This window comes from Melospiza georgiana, chromosome 3, assembly GCF_028018845.1.
Source record: "Melospiza georgiana isolate bMelGeo1 chromosome 3, bMelGeo1.pri, whole genome shotgun sequence".
NCBI lineage: Eukaryota > Metazoa > Chordata > Aves > Passeriformes > Passerellidae > Melospiza > Melospiza georgiana.
In genome coordinates, this window is record NC_080432.1 from 42,945,228 (window position 1) to 42,961,668 (window position 16,441).

Genomic DNA, 16,441 nt, shown 5'->3' on the forward strand with positions numbered 1-16,441 from the left:
TGTATTTTTTTATCTCCTTTCAGGTTTGGGGAAGAAATGAAATTCTTGTCAGAGTCCACTATTTCCTTTTAGAAACAGGGAGAGACCTTTATTCTTTCCCTTCCTCTTCTGTTTAGAAACAGGTACAAGTAAGTACTTCAGATGTACAGGTTTAATTGTCTTTGACAGCAAAATCCATTTCTCTGACAATAGATATTTGAGTATTTGCACTCAGTATCTTCACCTTGCATGAAGATTAACAAAACTGAAACAACTAATCAGGAGTTTGCCAAACATGTTTGTTTATGAGAATTCTTTATACATTTCTAAATGTTAAAATTATCTAATGTATTAATGCTCTTATGCATCTTTAATCTGGGAAAGGTTTATTACTGCTGGTAGGGTTTTTTTGCATTGATTCACATGAGGCTTTGTTAATTATACCTATTGAACATCAAGAGATATCCATTCAATAACAGTGAATGGGTTACAAAAATCCATAAAATTTCATTTGAGATTTTTTCCCCCTCAAGGAATAACAATTTTCATATCAGATTATTAGAATATTGAGATTGCATTGTAATAAAGAACCAAATGTATTTTAGAAAGTAATTCTAGAGCTCAAAATTTCCCACCTGTTTTCTTCGTATTTGAATGGACTAAATGTTGTGCAGAATGGATTAAATGTTGTACAAAATGCATACCCTCCCAGAATACACAGGTTTCAGAAGAAACAACTACACTAAATAGGCTTTAAACAGAACAAAGCCAATACTTCTGAAACACCAATGAGATGTGAAAATTTAAATGCATTTATGTCTTATATGCGATGTAATTTCACTATTGACTTGGTACTATTTTATTGCATAATATCCAGTTATGAAACAATTTGTTTTACACATCAAATTAAAATCAAAATTGCAATGCAAAGTACAATCTATTTCTCTTAGATAGACATACTACCATATTGAAGCTGTCATTTTTCATGCTAGTGATAATCTTACAGTCATGCATTTAGAAGTGTATGGGTTGGTCACATAAAAATAAAACAATATATTGGCAGAAGTCACATTCTCAAGGATGTATATTTCTTTATATACATGCTGATACTTAATTCTTTGTCAAATTCATAATTATACAGAAGTAGATGATGAATTGCTGTGTTCAAACCCACAGAAGATGTTTGTCAAATTAACAATTAATATGCAATCAGTTAAAAAATATTAAAGTTGTACCTTTTTTGCATTTTAATTTTCTGCAAAGTCAACACTGATACCATATAAATTGGTAAGCTTTAGTAGAATTTAGTATGTGCAAACTGAAATAAAAGTCAGATCTACTCTTGCTTTGAGAAGAGTTCAAGGATTTGGTCAGAATTTGAAAAATCCACAGGCCTTCTCCCTTTTATATGTCTGCTTTGTTGGAGATTATATTAAAATGTCCTTCTTCCAAAATTTTTATGTCTGTCATTATTTTTCTTCTTCTCACTCTTTTATATATAAATACTGTATTAAATATGCTCTTCATTATTGTTCATGCAGCTTTTTTGAGGAGAGCAGGCCACATTCCTGCTTCCATTCAGCATTGCTAGCTGGAGAAGAGCCACAGGTTACAAAATGTTGCTGGGTCAAGCAACCACCTTTTTTTGTTTCCAGTGAAATACCCATTGTGGTGAATTTATTTGAAGGTGGCTGAAAGGGAATCATTGGTCCAACATCTCCTTCCTTTTGACATTGAAGCATTTCCAATGGCTTTAAGTAGCTGGTTAAAAGAAGGATCTCAGTGCTATCTTCGTATGAGTTATGTGATGATGCTACTACTTGATAATTCAGTATTCTGTTCTCTGTTTGCCACACATCTCACTCACAGAGAGAAAAGAATTCTTTACTCTTCAGTTTCAAAATTCTCTAGCCTTTTTTTACTCTATTATAAATCTGGTGTAAAATTCAATCACTGTCAACAAAGTAGTACCTGATTGGCAAAATGGTCTAAGATTAAGATTATACCAGGTGCTTAAGATCTTTGACAAAACTGCATCCAGTAATAAAAAGCAGTAAAAATATATAAAGCCATACAAAAAAAAAATAGAAAGTCTTTCTTGCATATTTTGAAAATTTTCATAAGATCATGTGGGGAAAAAAAGATAGCTCATTTAGTAAATAATAGTCTAATGCATAAAGCATTCTCTTTTTTTAAAAAAAGCATTCTCTTTTTTTAAAAAAAAAAACTGCTCCTGTCTTCAAAAATTGTGTTTTGTGTTCACAGGAAAATTCAGGTTGAAATTATCTCAGCAGATCTTTAATCCCTCCTCTTCCTCAAAAAAGCTTGAGCTGCAAGATCAAACCAAGCTGCTGAGGGCTTTGTTCAATGTGCTCTTGAAAACCTCCAAGAATGAAGACCACATGGCATTTCTAAGCAATTCATTCTAATGTTTGATTGTCATCATGACAAACAGGTTTTCCCTTATGTCCAGCCAGAACTTTTCATTTTGTCATTATCTCTCTTCCCTGCACAAGCCACGTTGTCAAAACCAAGCTCCAGCATTTGATTGCCTTTCGTCAGGTGCTGGCGGGCTTCTGAATCTCTTATCTAAAGTCTGTGTAGTTTACTGAAAGCATTTTTTGATTCAAGAATTGTTTTTTGGCCACAGACAAGCAAAATTCCTTCTTTTAATAATCTCTCTTCATATAACTTTAACATTAATTTGAAATAACCCAAGCATTTGCTACATTGAAGAAACAACCAGGGGCCCACATTTATCCCGGTTTTGAATCCTCTCTAGGCCACCTGTAAAACAGCATTGCTAAGCATGGCATTCCTCATGCACATCTCACTTCAGTCAGTTCACATGCTATCTAGTTGGCTTGGGTTCAATGTTCATATTTATTTATTTATTATCTGCAACCAGAATAAATAGAAATATCTTTGTTTTTTCTTTTTTTGGTGGGGATTTCTTGAGGAAGTAGCTCTAGAATGCTAGATCCCATACAGATATTTCTGGCATTAATTATGCCAGGCATTGTGGATCATCTCATCTTTTATTTCAACACATTTCCAATCTTCTATATAGTTACATTCAGAAGAAGATGCATGTCCTCTGCTGTGTTACAGCACTGTAGCTTCTGGGAGGGTTGGGATATGACCCAGATTATAAAAAAGGCCAAGGATCTGTTCTCATTTATATTGAATCTGCCAGGGTTCTGTACACAGTCTGAACCTCCATTACTGAAACCTGTGAGATAACCAGGTTTTGGCTTGGGCATTTCACTACTTCCTGGCCACTGCAGCTTTCCAGAAAGCTCCAAGAAGAGAATGGCATAGCCTTATGTTGAGTTTCTCTTTCTTGGAAGATGGACATGCCCTAACTCAATCTCCCTCTGTCGCTCCTGTGTTTTTTAAAGAAAGAAGCTTTGAAGAGGAGTAATGAGGTTCACAGATGTAACAGTGTAAGTATCTAATGTAGTATATTCTTACCTGTTTAATCAATCATGGGATGCAAGTATCTTATGTCATTAGTATAAACTGAGAGCACTTCAACATAATAAAATGTTAAAATCTTATAAATGTTGCTGCAAACATGCAGCTGGTGAATATGGATGCCAAGAAGATGAACATCTGGAAATGCCTTGTTACATATAGCATATTTGGTAGCTCTATATAGAAGGTGTTTGTCTTTTCAAAGTGAATTTTTAATAACCACAACAATCAAACCACTGGTTTCATTTTATTTCATATTAATCACTTTTATTGTTGCTTTAATCAATGTTAAACAATCTTATTTTTTTTCTTAATATTTTTACTTCCTTCAATGTTTGCTTTGAAATCCCATCTATAAGACAAGCAAATTAAACTGTCATGGCTGAAGAAATTCAATGGTTCTCTTATTTATATTTAATATGGTTCTAAAATAATTTCCTTAATTCTTCTCTGCAGTGCAGATTTTAAAAGTCATTCAAAGAGCAAAACTAATTAAAATAATTTAGTATTTCCTTGTAGAAACTGTTCTGGCTGAAATGCTTAGTACATGAAAGAATGAATCCCCAGATCTTTGCATCCACTTTGTCAACTAGTTCTGTACAGAGACATTTCTACCAGAAGAACTAGTCCAAAAATCATTCTCCATCAGAAGCTAGATAATAACAGGATCAGTCAAGGTATCTTTCAACTTATTTTATTACTTAATTTAGAAACAGCTTATCTGTGTTGATGTAAGTAATACTTCTGATCACAGTGGTATTTTTTCTGGCTTTTGAAAACCAGTGAGGAAAGTGAGGAAACCATGTCACTTATTTTTTGGCCTATCTTTTATTTTGCATCTATCCATCTCAAAATTTGTTAGGGGCTGTAAAAACAATAGGTAAAGCATTTAGAGAACACTGAATCCTTTGATCTGCTCCAAGTAATACATGAAAAGTGATTATTATGTATATTGTAAGCCAGGATGTCATTTGGTATCTGTCATTTCCAGAATGGCTCAGATTTTCTATGGGAAAAGCTGGATTCTATTGGGTCAGTCACACTGAGGAAGAAAGACAAGTGAAGGAGTAATCAAGGAGATTGTGCCCAATCCTGGATTCAAAATATGTTTTGTGAGAAGTCATTCCCTAGTTTTGAGACCAGACGCACTCTTACATTCTATATTGTCAGGGAGCACTGAAAAGCAGGACCTTGGAAGAACAGTCTACTTCCACATTCAGCTACTATTAAAAAGTTCTTGCATTTTGCACTTTTTATTCCTAAAGTTTGTGAACTCAGATTTTGGTTATTTTGTAATCAGAAGAGCATTAGAAAAGCAACAAGCGAAGTTAAGACAGAGAGTGTGCTTTGTCATCCTATCATAAAAAGTGATTTGCTAGTATTGTTGTTTCAGCACATTGTGTATGATGTCTTTTTACCTGGAAGCTAAATTTAATTTCTGATGCGGTAAGCCATGCTGAACTCTCTCTTCCAGATTCAGAACTCACACAAAAACCATAAGTCTTCAGTTTACTTCAAAATGTATATATTGGGTTTTCTTTTTTCCTGTGGCAAGACATCATTTCTGGGCTGCTGAACAGATTCTGGCTTTATTTGGTTCCTATATTGCAGCCTGACACTAGAGGGGGAAAGAACCAAACCAGTAGGAAGTACTATATTGTAGAAATAAGCATACTTTGATGAGGTTAGTGACTCAATTTGCAAAACCTTGGAAAATTAAGATCCCAAAAGTAAGTATGAGTGGACATTTTTTCTTAAGGCATAATTTATACTGCCAACTTTGTCAACTGGCATGCTTTGTTGATCTGGACTGAAAGAACAGAAGGGGACAAAAAATCTGATTATGTGCTGTATTTGTTCATTTATATTATATAGTTTCATACCCTTAATTGTGAAATTTACTTCAACTGAGAAAATTTGTCCCAGCACAGCTGTGTGCAATTCCGTAGTTTGCATCCATTCCAGAAACCCAGTAGGCTGGCATTCTCTTGGCCTGGTAGGCATGGGTCCTACCAACAACACAACCGACACCTGGATCTCCCACCAGAGACAGCCCTGCTAGTGCAATACCCCAGGCTTGTCTACCCATATCATTGCTCTGGGAATGGAATAAAAAGCTGCACCTTTTAGTTACAGAAGTCGGACACAAGAGTGATGTTCTTGTTAAATACTGTGTATGTAGATGTCATCCTTAGCCCTGAACAAGAGAAGGCCTTCCATCAGTGATAATAAGCTAGATGTCTCAGCTGATTCAGATCAGTTTGCTTCATAATGTTGTGGCAGTCCTTAGTAACATCACTGCTGCTATAACTTCCATCTCCCAAATGTTTTGGTTTTTCAGCTGAAAAGAAATGCCAGACCACCAAGGCTCTGTGTCCTTACACATGGCACTTCCCTATTGAAATCTTTCAGTTCCCCTACTCACACTGACAGAGCAGTCCCAAAGACCAGGATGGTCTCCTTGGAATTATCCACAATAGTTTTCACTTTTCAGAGTCATAAGTGGCCTTCTGCTGCTGGTCAGCCATCCTCCTCTGGATGATGGCTGGCCCCAGGTTGTGAGCACAGTACAAATGGCAAGTCCAGGGATACTCCCAAATACAGATATTGATATGAATGAAATCATTTTTTCAGTCTTTTTCTATGAGCACTACCGCTTGTTTGAAGATAGGAGTAAAACCATACGAATGCTAAGCAAAGTAGGGATATCTATATCCAGAACATTTTAACTGTAAGGGAGTATAATAAGAAAATTGCAGCCCTAGCCACCTGGCCATCTTCGTGTGTGTGTGTGTGTATCTGTGTTTGTTTTCTTTCAGAAGCAGTGTGACAGATGACATTTGCCATAAAGCTCTTCCTACAGAAAAAAATGCAAGCCCAGCTCATTTCCAGTGCATGATAATTATTAAGGCTCCCATGAGTGAAACTGATACTTTTTTAGCTAATGATTAAACATAAGCCCTCCTTCCCCTTAAGTATTTGGATTAAAAGGGCAATATAGAGACTTGAAGGCAGTAGGCATGAGTGGTTTATTCTCTAACTCTGTGAACTAAAGGATGGAGTAATCTGACAGGGTTCAGGAGCAGTAGGTGAGGCAGTGAGAGGACTGATCTTATTAGGACTAGAAAAGAAAGAGGTTCTTTTGTGTGACCCAGTTGAATTCAGGATGTTTTTAAGCTTCACCATGCTGGTTTTACTGGTGCCAGCAATGTTGGTATGGTACAGACAGCAGCTATTGATTTTTCCAGTTATTCAGTTCCATATATTTCTTTGTGGGGAGTCTGCTGTAATTAGAGAGTTTAGAGCATTTTGTTGTAGAAAAGTCTAGTGTTTAGAATAAGGCTTTACTTATCAAGATTTTAAGAGTCTATTTGTGGCTCTATATTCATATGACCTAAGGTAAGTCATATAACCACAGTTTTGATTCAGCTTCCCAGAGACTGGAAATTAATACCATCCTCAGAGGGCTTTATTCATTCAATGGAGATCTTTGGATAAGATCTAATAGAAGAAAGATGCTACGATTCACAGTCTTATTAAGCTATAAATGTTCACCCTTTATTTTGGATAGAGAACAGATGTGGAGGGATGAAATTTCTCTGTTAGTCTCATTTTGTAAGCCCTGATACGTTGACGTTTTATTGAAAAACTCTCCAGGGCAGTAGCTGGGAACATGGTTGTGTGATTCCTGGTGTTTTGGGTAGGTCACATCCTGGAACAGTAACCTATGAAGTGCTGAGCAGGGACTGGCAAGGGCAGATCAGCAGCATGCCCCTCCTCACCATGCACAGCCGGCAGATCAGCTGGACTCCACTGCTGCTATTGGGGTACCTCTTTTACCTCCTCCTGGGTGCTATGGTGTTCCAGCTGCTGGAGAAGCAGGCAGAAACACATTTTCGGGACCAGTTCCAGCTGGAAAAGCTCAAGTTCCTGCAGAATTACACATGCTTGGACCGACAAGCCCTGGAGCAGTTTGTACAGGTAAGAGGAAAGGGTTCCCATTATTTTGGCTCAAGTATTATTTTCATTAGAAGAAATTATACTATCAGGCCAAGTAGCCTAGCATGATATAAACCAATCAGCTGTCCATGATATTAAATATCTAACTTTATAAATAACTCAAGCCCATTCATATACTTCCTTATCTTGATCTATGGAACTTGTTTCTTTCCACAGTCATGAACTCCCAAAATCTAAGTGCATCCAGTGATGCACTTGCGCTACATTGCAATAATTTCAACTTCATGGTTCTCTCATCATCTCCCTTATTAAATATTACTGGGAATTATGCATGGGAACAAAAAAATAAGAATCAAGCCTAAAGAAGTAGGTTGCCCTTCCAAGGTTCTCCAGTCCAAACCTGTGCAAATTCTGCCCTTTCATACTAAAAACAGCAATGTGCAGGCAACAACTGACAGAACCAGAGGACACAGTCTTAAGCTGTGCCAAGGGAAACATAGGTTGGATATTAGGAAAAATTTTTTTATAGAAAGGGTGACAAAGTATTGGAATAGTTTGCCTGGGGAGGTGGTGGAGTCACCATCTCTGGATGTGTTTAAAAAGAGACTGGATGTGGCATGCAGTGCCATGGGCTAGTTGAGGTGTTAGGGCTGGGTTGGACTCGATGATTTTGGATGTCTCTTCCAACCTTGTGATTCTGTGAAATTGTCTACTACCTTTTGAAGGCAGTCCTGCCCTCCCAGGCCTAAATAAAAGATAAAGTCAATCATCACAAGCTGTGTTATCTATCGCTTATAAGAGATAAAGGGCTTTTGTTCAATATGGGTTGTCAGTTAATGACAACTTCAATTACATTTTAATCTTTTCCTCAAAACTGGCTGGAGGTAAATTACTATACCTTTCCTGGTATTATAGATATATTCTCATAATAGGTAGCGCAAGAACTGTGCAGAAATCCTTGAACTTTGAACTCTTCAATCCTTGAGTTTCTTTGTGCTCAAAACATACCCAGTTGCAAAGCTAGGTGCCTAAATAGTTTGAACTCTTTCTACCATGTTGTTAAAACTGATAAAAACTCAATTTGTACTGCTCAAGTCAGAGAACTTCCATGAAGGTATAAGATTTTGATCAACAAAAAGCCCAGACTTCATATATGGATTTAAGCAAACAGCAAAGTTCAGATCAGAAATGGTAGAAAAGGTGCCTGAACCTTTACATCCACAAAGCCAAAGTTCTGCTTACTAATACTGTGATATGTTACTTGTGGAACCTTGGACATGTGCCAGAAAATGAGTAGAGCTTTCAAAAACTTACATACCTAAAAACATGTCTATTTTTTCACCTTCATGACTTAGTAATATTACCTGTCCTTCCCTTATCTCTCTAATAGTGATTGCAGAGGTGAAAACCCTGATTCTCATTCTAAACCTAACTGTGATACATTATGGGATTGAAAGGTTTATTTAAATCTTCACTAACCTCAAAACATTAGAGGAGGTCACACGTACCAGATTCTTCTCTCTCTGACTCCAGTGGACTTTTCTTAAGTCCACTGCTGTGCCACTCAGAGAATCACATTTTGCTGCTGTGTCTCTGCTGAATTAAACACAATTTCACTTGTAAGCTGTTCCAGACAAAACCGGCTGAGGGCACCAAATCATCTACAATGCACCAAGCTTCAGAGCACTCAGACTTTGCAGTCCTCAAGGTATATGTAAGTGCAGGTACTCTCTGACCCATATGTTGCTCCAAAGACCTGTTAACAGATTTGTCTAACTCTTATTAATATTAGAGAACATTAGTCTTCCCATATTAAATCTCTAATGCAGGGAAGCAGTTGTGTCTCTGCATGTTTTAACTATATGGTTAAGGAGGCCTGTTCATCGTGTCACAAGTTCCAGTCTGAAAAGTCACAGTAGTTAGACTGCAATGAGACACAGCCCCCAGGCTCAGTCGATTCAGTTAACAAGTATAAAATGTCTTGTCTTAATGCCTTAATTCTTTAAACCTAAATCCTACAATGTGAGATTCAACACAGATTTTTCTTGGCATATCTATTTTCACTTATAATGAGTTACCACTTATAATTCATTAACTTTTGACTCTATCGTGCATGAAACAAATTCTTATAATTCCATGTCAATAAACTGCATTGGTTCTGCACAGCTAAAACTGCCTAGCTGGGGGATGATTCTGAGGTGCAGCTCCTAACATGAGCAGCCTGGAGCTTTGGGAAAGAGCAAATCCAAATTCCTTTATCTAATGCATCTCTGGTAGGCATACTTTGGTCAGGAAATTATGCCAGTCTGACAGCATACTGCGAAACAGATGCATTGAGTAAGGAGTCCGTGTTTTGATCATGTCTATACTTTTTCAGTCTCAAAGGACGTGACATAAATACAGACCAAAAGGACAAAATCCTTATCTATGACCACAGTTGGCTGCAATGTGCATTGGCAGGGGGATAGGAGCAGAAACAGCAGGCAGTTTTTATTCTCTCCACACCCTGCTATAGCTTAATGTAGGTTTCATATTCTTACTGTAAATTACAGCACATTGCTTTTACATACTGACAACTTCTCTCCCAAAGACAACAGCTAATGTTCACCAACCATTCAGCGGCTGCCATAACCCTTCCCTGAGCTGTAGGTGAAAGCAGTCTGGAGCCATTATAACTGTCCCACAGGAACCTGTTTGTTGGGCACTGAGATGCCATTCCATTCACAGAGTTCTTTCATGGGATTGTATTTTAACAGCATCAATTACACCAAGAAATCTGGCCTTGTCAGACTGTGTCTAAAAGGTTCAACATTTAAAGTTGCCTTACTCTTTTGTGTTGGCTCTCATGATGTGAATATAACTCCTGTGAACTCTTGTGCATTGAAATGCATAGAACTGTCAAGTGTTCCTTACAGGAGTAAATTGAACCTGTGATTATTTCAAAATACTCACACCTCAGTAGCTTCTGAGTGTTTCTTCTAAGCAGCAAATGAAATAAGTGACTCTACAAAATCTGACATGTTGAATTCTTCTCATTCTAAGAAAAAGCTTTTAATGGATAATGCAAAATTTTTGTCATATTGAAAATAAGCTCCGCTGACACTTCAGTCATGAGATCACACATGATGATGTCCAGCAGCCCTCTGATAAATTTGACCAATGATACAGGATTTTTTACTGAAGGAATCAAATTATCTACTATACTTAATATACTCAGTCCACCAGTACAAATCAGTTAATATTGCAGAACCTGTCCAAAGGTTTCACTAGAAAAGCACCTTTGACTAGAAAAGCAATCTTTCTGGAAGTGGCTACCATTTGAATCGAGAAAGAGTATCTTCTTGGGTCTCATACTCCTGGAACCAGCTAAAGCTGGGGTTGCTATTGACTCCTGTTTGTCTTGCATCATACAAAGTTTTTGAAGAGATGAACAAGTAATTCCTTCAGGCATTTTGCAAAAATACAAAGGCTGTGACTTAGCTTTTGTAAGGTGTGTGATAAACAAGGGGATTCTAAAAACCCCAACCACTGAGCAGAGGGAAACCAATCTCCCATAGACAAATCCTTGGGGACAGCAAAGGGACACAATCTTTATTAAGGAAGTTGACAGGATATTTGATGTAGGAATGTTAATTTTTTGGCACACTGTAGTTTTGCTTTGGTAAGAGCTGTCTGGAATAGCAGAGACTATTTTATTAATTAATCTTTCAGACTAGGAGAAGCCTCATATTCACTGAAAATTATATGGAAGTCATAGCCAAAAATAGTAATTCATCCTTAAAAGCACTTACATGGAGGAAACAGAAATGAGCATGTTCCTCATGCCCCTGCCCACAGACACAACTATACATTTACACATGCCTAAATTAAAAACTTGAACGAGATTAAGAGATTACAGAAGGAGAGAAGAGCAACCACGTTCTTTTTTATGGCACAACTTTATTTTTTTTCCCAGTTTGATCACTTTGGGGAATTGTCCACCTCCTTCCCCTTGGATTTCATCTAGCTGGGGAGCCTATCACACTTTAATGACTGTTCTCCTGTAGCAAGAGTTCAAGTTCCTGATCAGCTCTATTTCCAAATTTTGCTATGTCAGCAGAAGTTCTTTTTAGTCCAAGTCTATCCTGTTATCTACACTGTTTATCACTCTGCTTGCTCAAGATGGAAAACAGTATTTACTTATCTCTATTTCTGACATTCTTCCTCATCTTTGCTCCTTTGACCTTTTCCGCTTCAGGTCCTCATGGAAGCATGGGAAAAAGGGGTCAACCCAGAAGGAAACTCTACAAATCCCAGTAACTGGGACTTCAGCAACTCCTTCTTTTTTGCAGGAACTGTTGTCACCACTATAGGTGAGGTTCTCTATTTCCTTAAAAACTGGTGTTTCCTCCAACTGTCCTGTAAAACTCCCTGTAAAATGTGTAATTAGTGGACAGAATACACCTGCAAGACAATCAGCTACTGTGGGTTATGGTTTTCTATTGGTTTCCAATTATGCCTGTTATTTTTCTCTATACGGTATTTTATACTCCCAAAAAAGCTGAGTGCCTGCTTGGTATATGCAAGATCATTTTGTACATGGACACATCTCTGGGTTGCTTTGAAGACTGAGTCACACTCACCACAAAATCAGAGACCTATAGAAGGTTACAATAGTACCTGGAAGAGTAATACTTTTCATGTTTCATTTTCAGCTAGTAGTAGTGAACGCAAAAGGCTTCATCATAAGCAATGGCAATTTGCAGACAGATTTAATTGCAGAAAATCCTAGATCCACAGGTTCCTGAAGATTAATGTAGTTGAGGTTCCAAGCTTATGAACATTCCATGACACCTGCAGCTTGCCTGTAGAGCCTTTTCATGTAACTGTTTTCTTCTTTTTTTCCAGGTTATGGCAACCTGTCCCCCAGCACAGTGGCAGGGCAGATCTTCTGTGTGTTTTATGCCTTATTCGGTGTGCCCCTCAACCTGGCCTTCCTCAATCAGCTGGGAAAAGCTCTCAATGCTCATCTGCTTACCCTGGAAAGATGGGTGCAAAAGCCAGGGCGTGCCCAGGTACAGTGTTCATATACCATTGGATTTCACTATTTTAAAACTAGTTAAAGTTCTTTTCTCAGATAGCTGCTGCTGCAAGCTTAGGTTTCCTTTGTGAACCACAGCAGTTACATGGCCCTCTCTATCATAAACTTGATACACTTAATCTACCTATGATAGCTTTAAAGCTATAGGCTTTTGCTTGAGAGGCCCTAGATTTGCCTTTTTAAAACCTTACTCAGCAAAACTATAGACCTGGTGACCTTGGCACAATACGTGCATGCACATACATTGCAAAACCAAGCTCTTATTCTCCAGCCTATGCCAGAATCTGTCCAGAGATTAGCTCTACACTGTGCAAAAGCAACTTATTTTTATTGGCCTAATGATCTGGCTGGAATTAACTTTCCTGTTTGTGCCAGCAACTGAGCATTTCCTTCCTTTTCTTTTCTTAAAATGCAAGTACTCCTCCTTACTTACAGTTTACTGGTGAGTTGTTGAACTAGTCCAGACATTTTTCAATAAGAAAAGCACTGATAATGGAAAATACATGAAGCTCATTTATTACAAAGTTAGTGCATGTTTCTGAGAAAAGGTTCAATGAATTAACCCCTTCAGTTAGGGAAAAGGGAGATTAGATATGTGAGATATGTTGAAACATTTCAGAGTTCTGGCACAAATTTTTTCTTTTACATTTGTAAAGTCTCTTGGGTCACTGCATTCTTTATCTACTATGGGAAAGCTAAAAAGGTACCGTCAAAGGCAGACTTGGATTATATCAGCAAGAAATTCTTTAGCTGCATAACCTCTGCCTGGTCCCCAAACACATGCAGCTCTACCACCAGAAGGATTTTCATGCTAGTATAGCTGCATCTTTCCTGAGATTTCTGATAGCAGCTCAGGGATGTGACCTTTTTTTCTCCCCTTTCCACTCCTGAATTGACATTTCTGACAGGACTCCTACAATCAGACAAAGCTTTGGAGCTGTATCTGCTTGTTTGCTCTGAAAAGTTTATTCAAGGAAGTTGGTTTATCTTCTTATAAACAGAATTTTGTCATGCTCTGGGAAATTAATTGCAATCAGTTCTTCATTTTCCATGACTTATTGTTCCCAACATTACAGGTTTATACAAGAAAGTCCTTAAAAGGCAGGTTCATTTCAGTGTACATTTTAATGCAAATTTTATTGTGTAATTAAACTCTATTACAGTACTGGAATGAAATGAGAACAACTGAATTATGTATCAACTATAATCATGTCAATCAGTAATTATCAAACTGCTCTGCAAATGAGGCAAATATTATTACACAGCTAGAGAGACATGACACATAATATAGAAGTGACTTGTCAAAGTCACCCAGTCATCTCAAGTCATGTTTCTCAAGCTCAGAGCATTTTTATGTGAGATAATTCAGAGAGAGAAATTAAAACATGGTATCTGGACCTTCTACTTCATAAGCAGTGGTTTGGCTTTTCCTCCAGTCACAATAGGCTCATTAATAGAAAATCATTCTCCGGTTTGATTGCCCTTGAGGGCATTTTTAAATAATTGCAATGAGTTTGCATCAGGCCACACATCATTAGTCAAAAGTTCACCAGAATATGTTCCCTGGAAACCCATAAGTTCCTGATCATCAGTTGTGCACTCCTAAAATCCCTTCAGGACTCATCCACTGACCACTCTTTGTACCTATCTACCACAATCACATATATTGTAACTTATCTCCCTGAAGGCAGATGTTTGTCCTGAGAGACACAGATCTGCTCTGTGCTAACACAAACCAGCTCTGCTCTGAGCACTTCTAAGTTAAAAATGAAACCAGGCAAACTGACTTCACTTAGGTTTCATCCAAACATATTTTTTGATGAGCTCTTGCCAGACACTCTGTAAATCTTTGGAAGCAGTCATAGTGAAAAGATCCCCAATTTGTTCTTGTCCATCTTTGCTTCATGACTTATGCAGTATGTGGTGATTTTCCTCAAAGACAAGAGCTAGTTGATTACAAGAGCATCTCTACTTGAATTGAAATTATAAAATTAGTATTTCATTACAGTGGCCATCATAGTAAGTCTGAAAATATGACTGGACCATTCTTGAAAACTCATTGCAAAAAGCTTTTAAAAAATCCTCCTTTTTTTCCTAATTTTAAGATTATTTTTTTTCATGCTTAGGTACAATATCTACGTGCAGACTAAGCAGTAAGCTCAGCCTGCAGTACATGGAAGCATTGGCTTATCCTTCTTTTTTTTGCCATCACTCCCAGGTGGGGTGGGTTTGTGATTCAAGAGTAAAACAGACACAGCAATTTTGACAAGACATCTGCTCCATGCTTTTTAGCTGCCATCTTCCTTTTCTCTTTCAGGTGGTTCAAACACTGGCAGTGGTCATCTTCCTGATCACTGGGACCTTGCTTTTCCTGGTGTTGCCACCATTAGTCTTCAGTTATGTAGAAGGCTGGAGCTACGGAGAAGGCTTTTACTTCACCTTCATCACCCTGAGCACCATTGGATTTGGGGACTATGTAGTAGGTAAAAAAGAGCATGAACTGGATTGAGCTTTGTTGAAATTCATAACTCTAGTATAAAACTAAATACAGGGAGCATAGATATCCATTCCACTATAGATCTGGTCAAGAGTGAGCTCAGCCGGACTGGTAACAATGAGCTAATGTTTTACAGGACATGAGCATTTTTCTCTTGACAGCCAACCAAATAGTCACCCAACTTATTTCACATGTGCCACTGAACACTCATTCAACAGTGGCTGTGTCCAGGCTGGTACAAATGTTATAAAGAGTGAAAGGTGGAATATAAATAAAATTCCTTTTTCAGTATTAAGCCTTTGAACCACACTCTCCTAACGCTGTTTTGTTTTAGCAAGTGCCTACCATTCCCAACAACAAATCATATCAAATATTAAATAATCAGTACTTAAAACAGGGAGAAGATTACTGACAACCACAGGATGCCTCTGAAAGAAAACAAACCCACAGACATTGCATAGCCTTTAGACCTCTAGATTGAGAACATAATGGTAGAGACATGAGACACATTTTTCCACACGCTTATTTGAACAAATGCATAATCTTAACAGATTATGTCTAATGTATTTATTTGTTAAAATCACTATTCACAAGTACTAGCTCTCCTCTCCTAGATGTCATAACTATTTCCCAAAAGGAGATAAAAAAGAATCCCATGCTGAATCTGGCACTGTGGAGTTTCATGACTCTATCAGCTGCACTGATTGCCCATGCTGTGGAAATACCAAACCAGGGATTAAGATTCTTGTAACCACTTAATTAAAATGGCTACATTTACCATATTATCCATGTTATTGTGAATCCCAGTACTGACGTACTATCACTCTCCAAAAAGCAATCACTGATTCACTAAATTGTAGCTGTCTAAGTCATCTGAGATCCCCTGTGTGCCTCTTGAGTAACATACAGTTAATATGGACTCAACATTTAATTTCCAAGACTTTTTTCCTTTGTTGTTGGCTAGGAACCATTGACTTTGAGCAATATCTAATTAATATTAGATATTGCTATTTTTATTATATAGTCTCAGCTTCAGGGATTTCATGCTAACTGTGCTAAGCTTAACCTGAGACTTGGCATGAAAAAAAAAATCTATCTGCTGATGGATCACACAAACTCATTAACATATACACTTTTGCAAGGAGTGGAGGGGGTGTATGAGTATGTATATTTAGCAGACCAAAGCTGCCAAGATAAATATAGAAATTTTCCTGGATTTTTCAGGCACGAACCCCAACAAGCACTATATCCCTGTGTACAGGAGCCTAACTGCAATATGGATTGTTTTTGGCTTAGCCTGGCTGGCTCTGGTTTTCAACGTGGGAGCTGACTTGATGGAAAGATACCTTCAGCTAAAGTGGCACAAGTCTGACTTAAGCTTGGCAGAAGGAGACACCACCAAATTGGAAGATGAACCTGAGCAGCCTAGGATCCATATCCCTAGCTGA

The 16,441-nt window shown here is 37.7% G+C and overlaps 1 protein-coding gene across 1 annotated transcript; it reads left to right on the forward strand.

The window, feature by feature from the left end:
• Nucleotides 1-7,224: 7,224 nt before the first annotated feature.
• On the forward strand, nt 7,225-16,441 carry LOC131081480 (potassium channel subfamily K member 16-like). Its single transcript, XM_058020629.1, has 5 exons — nt 7,225-7,437; nt 11,654-11,768; nt 12,304-12,470; nt 14,814-14,979; nt 16,218-16,441. Exons 1-5 carry the CDS (start codon nt 7,225-7,227, stop codon nt 16,439-16,441), a joined length of 885 nt encoding a protein of 294 aa, XP_057876612.1.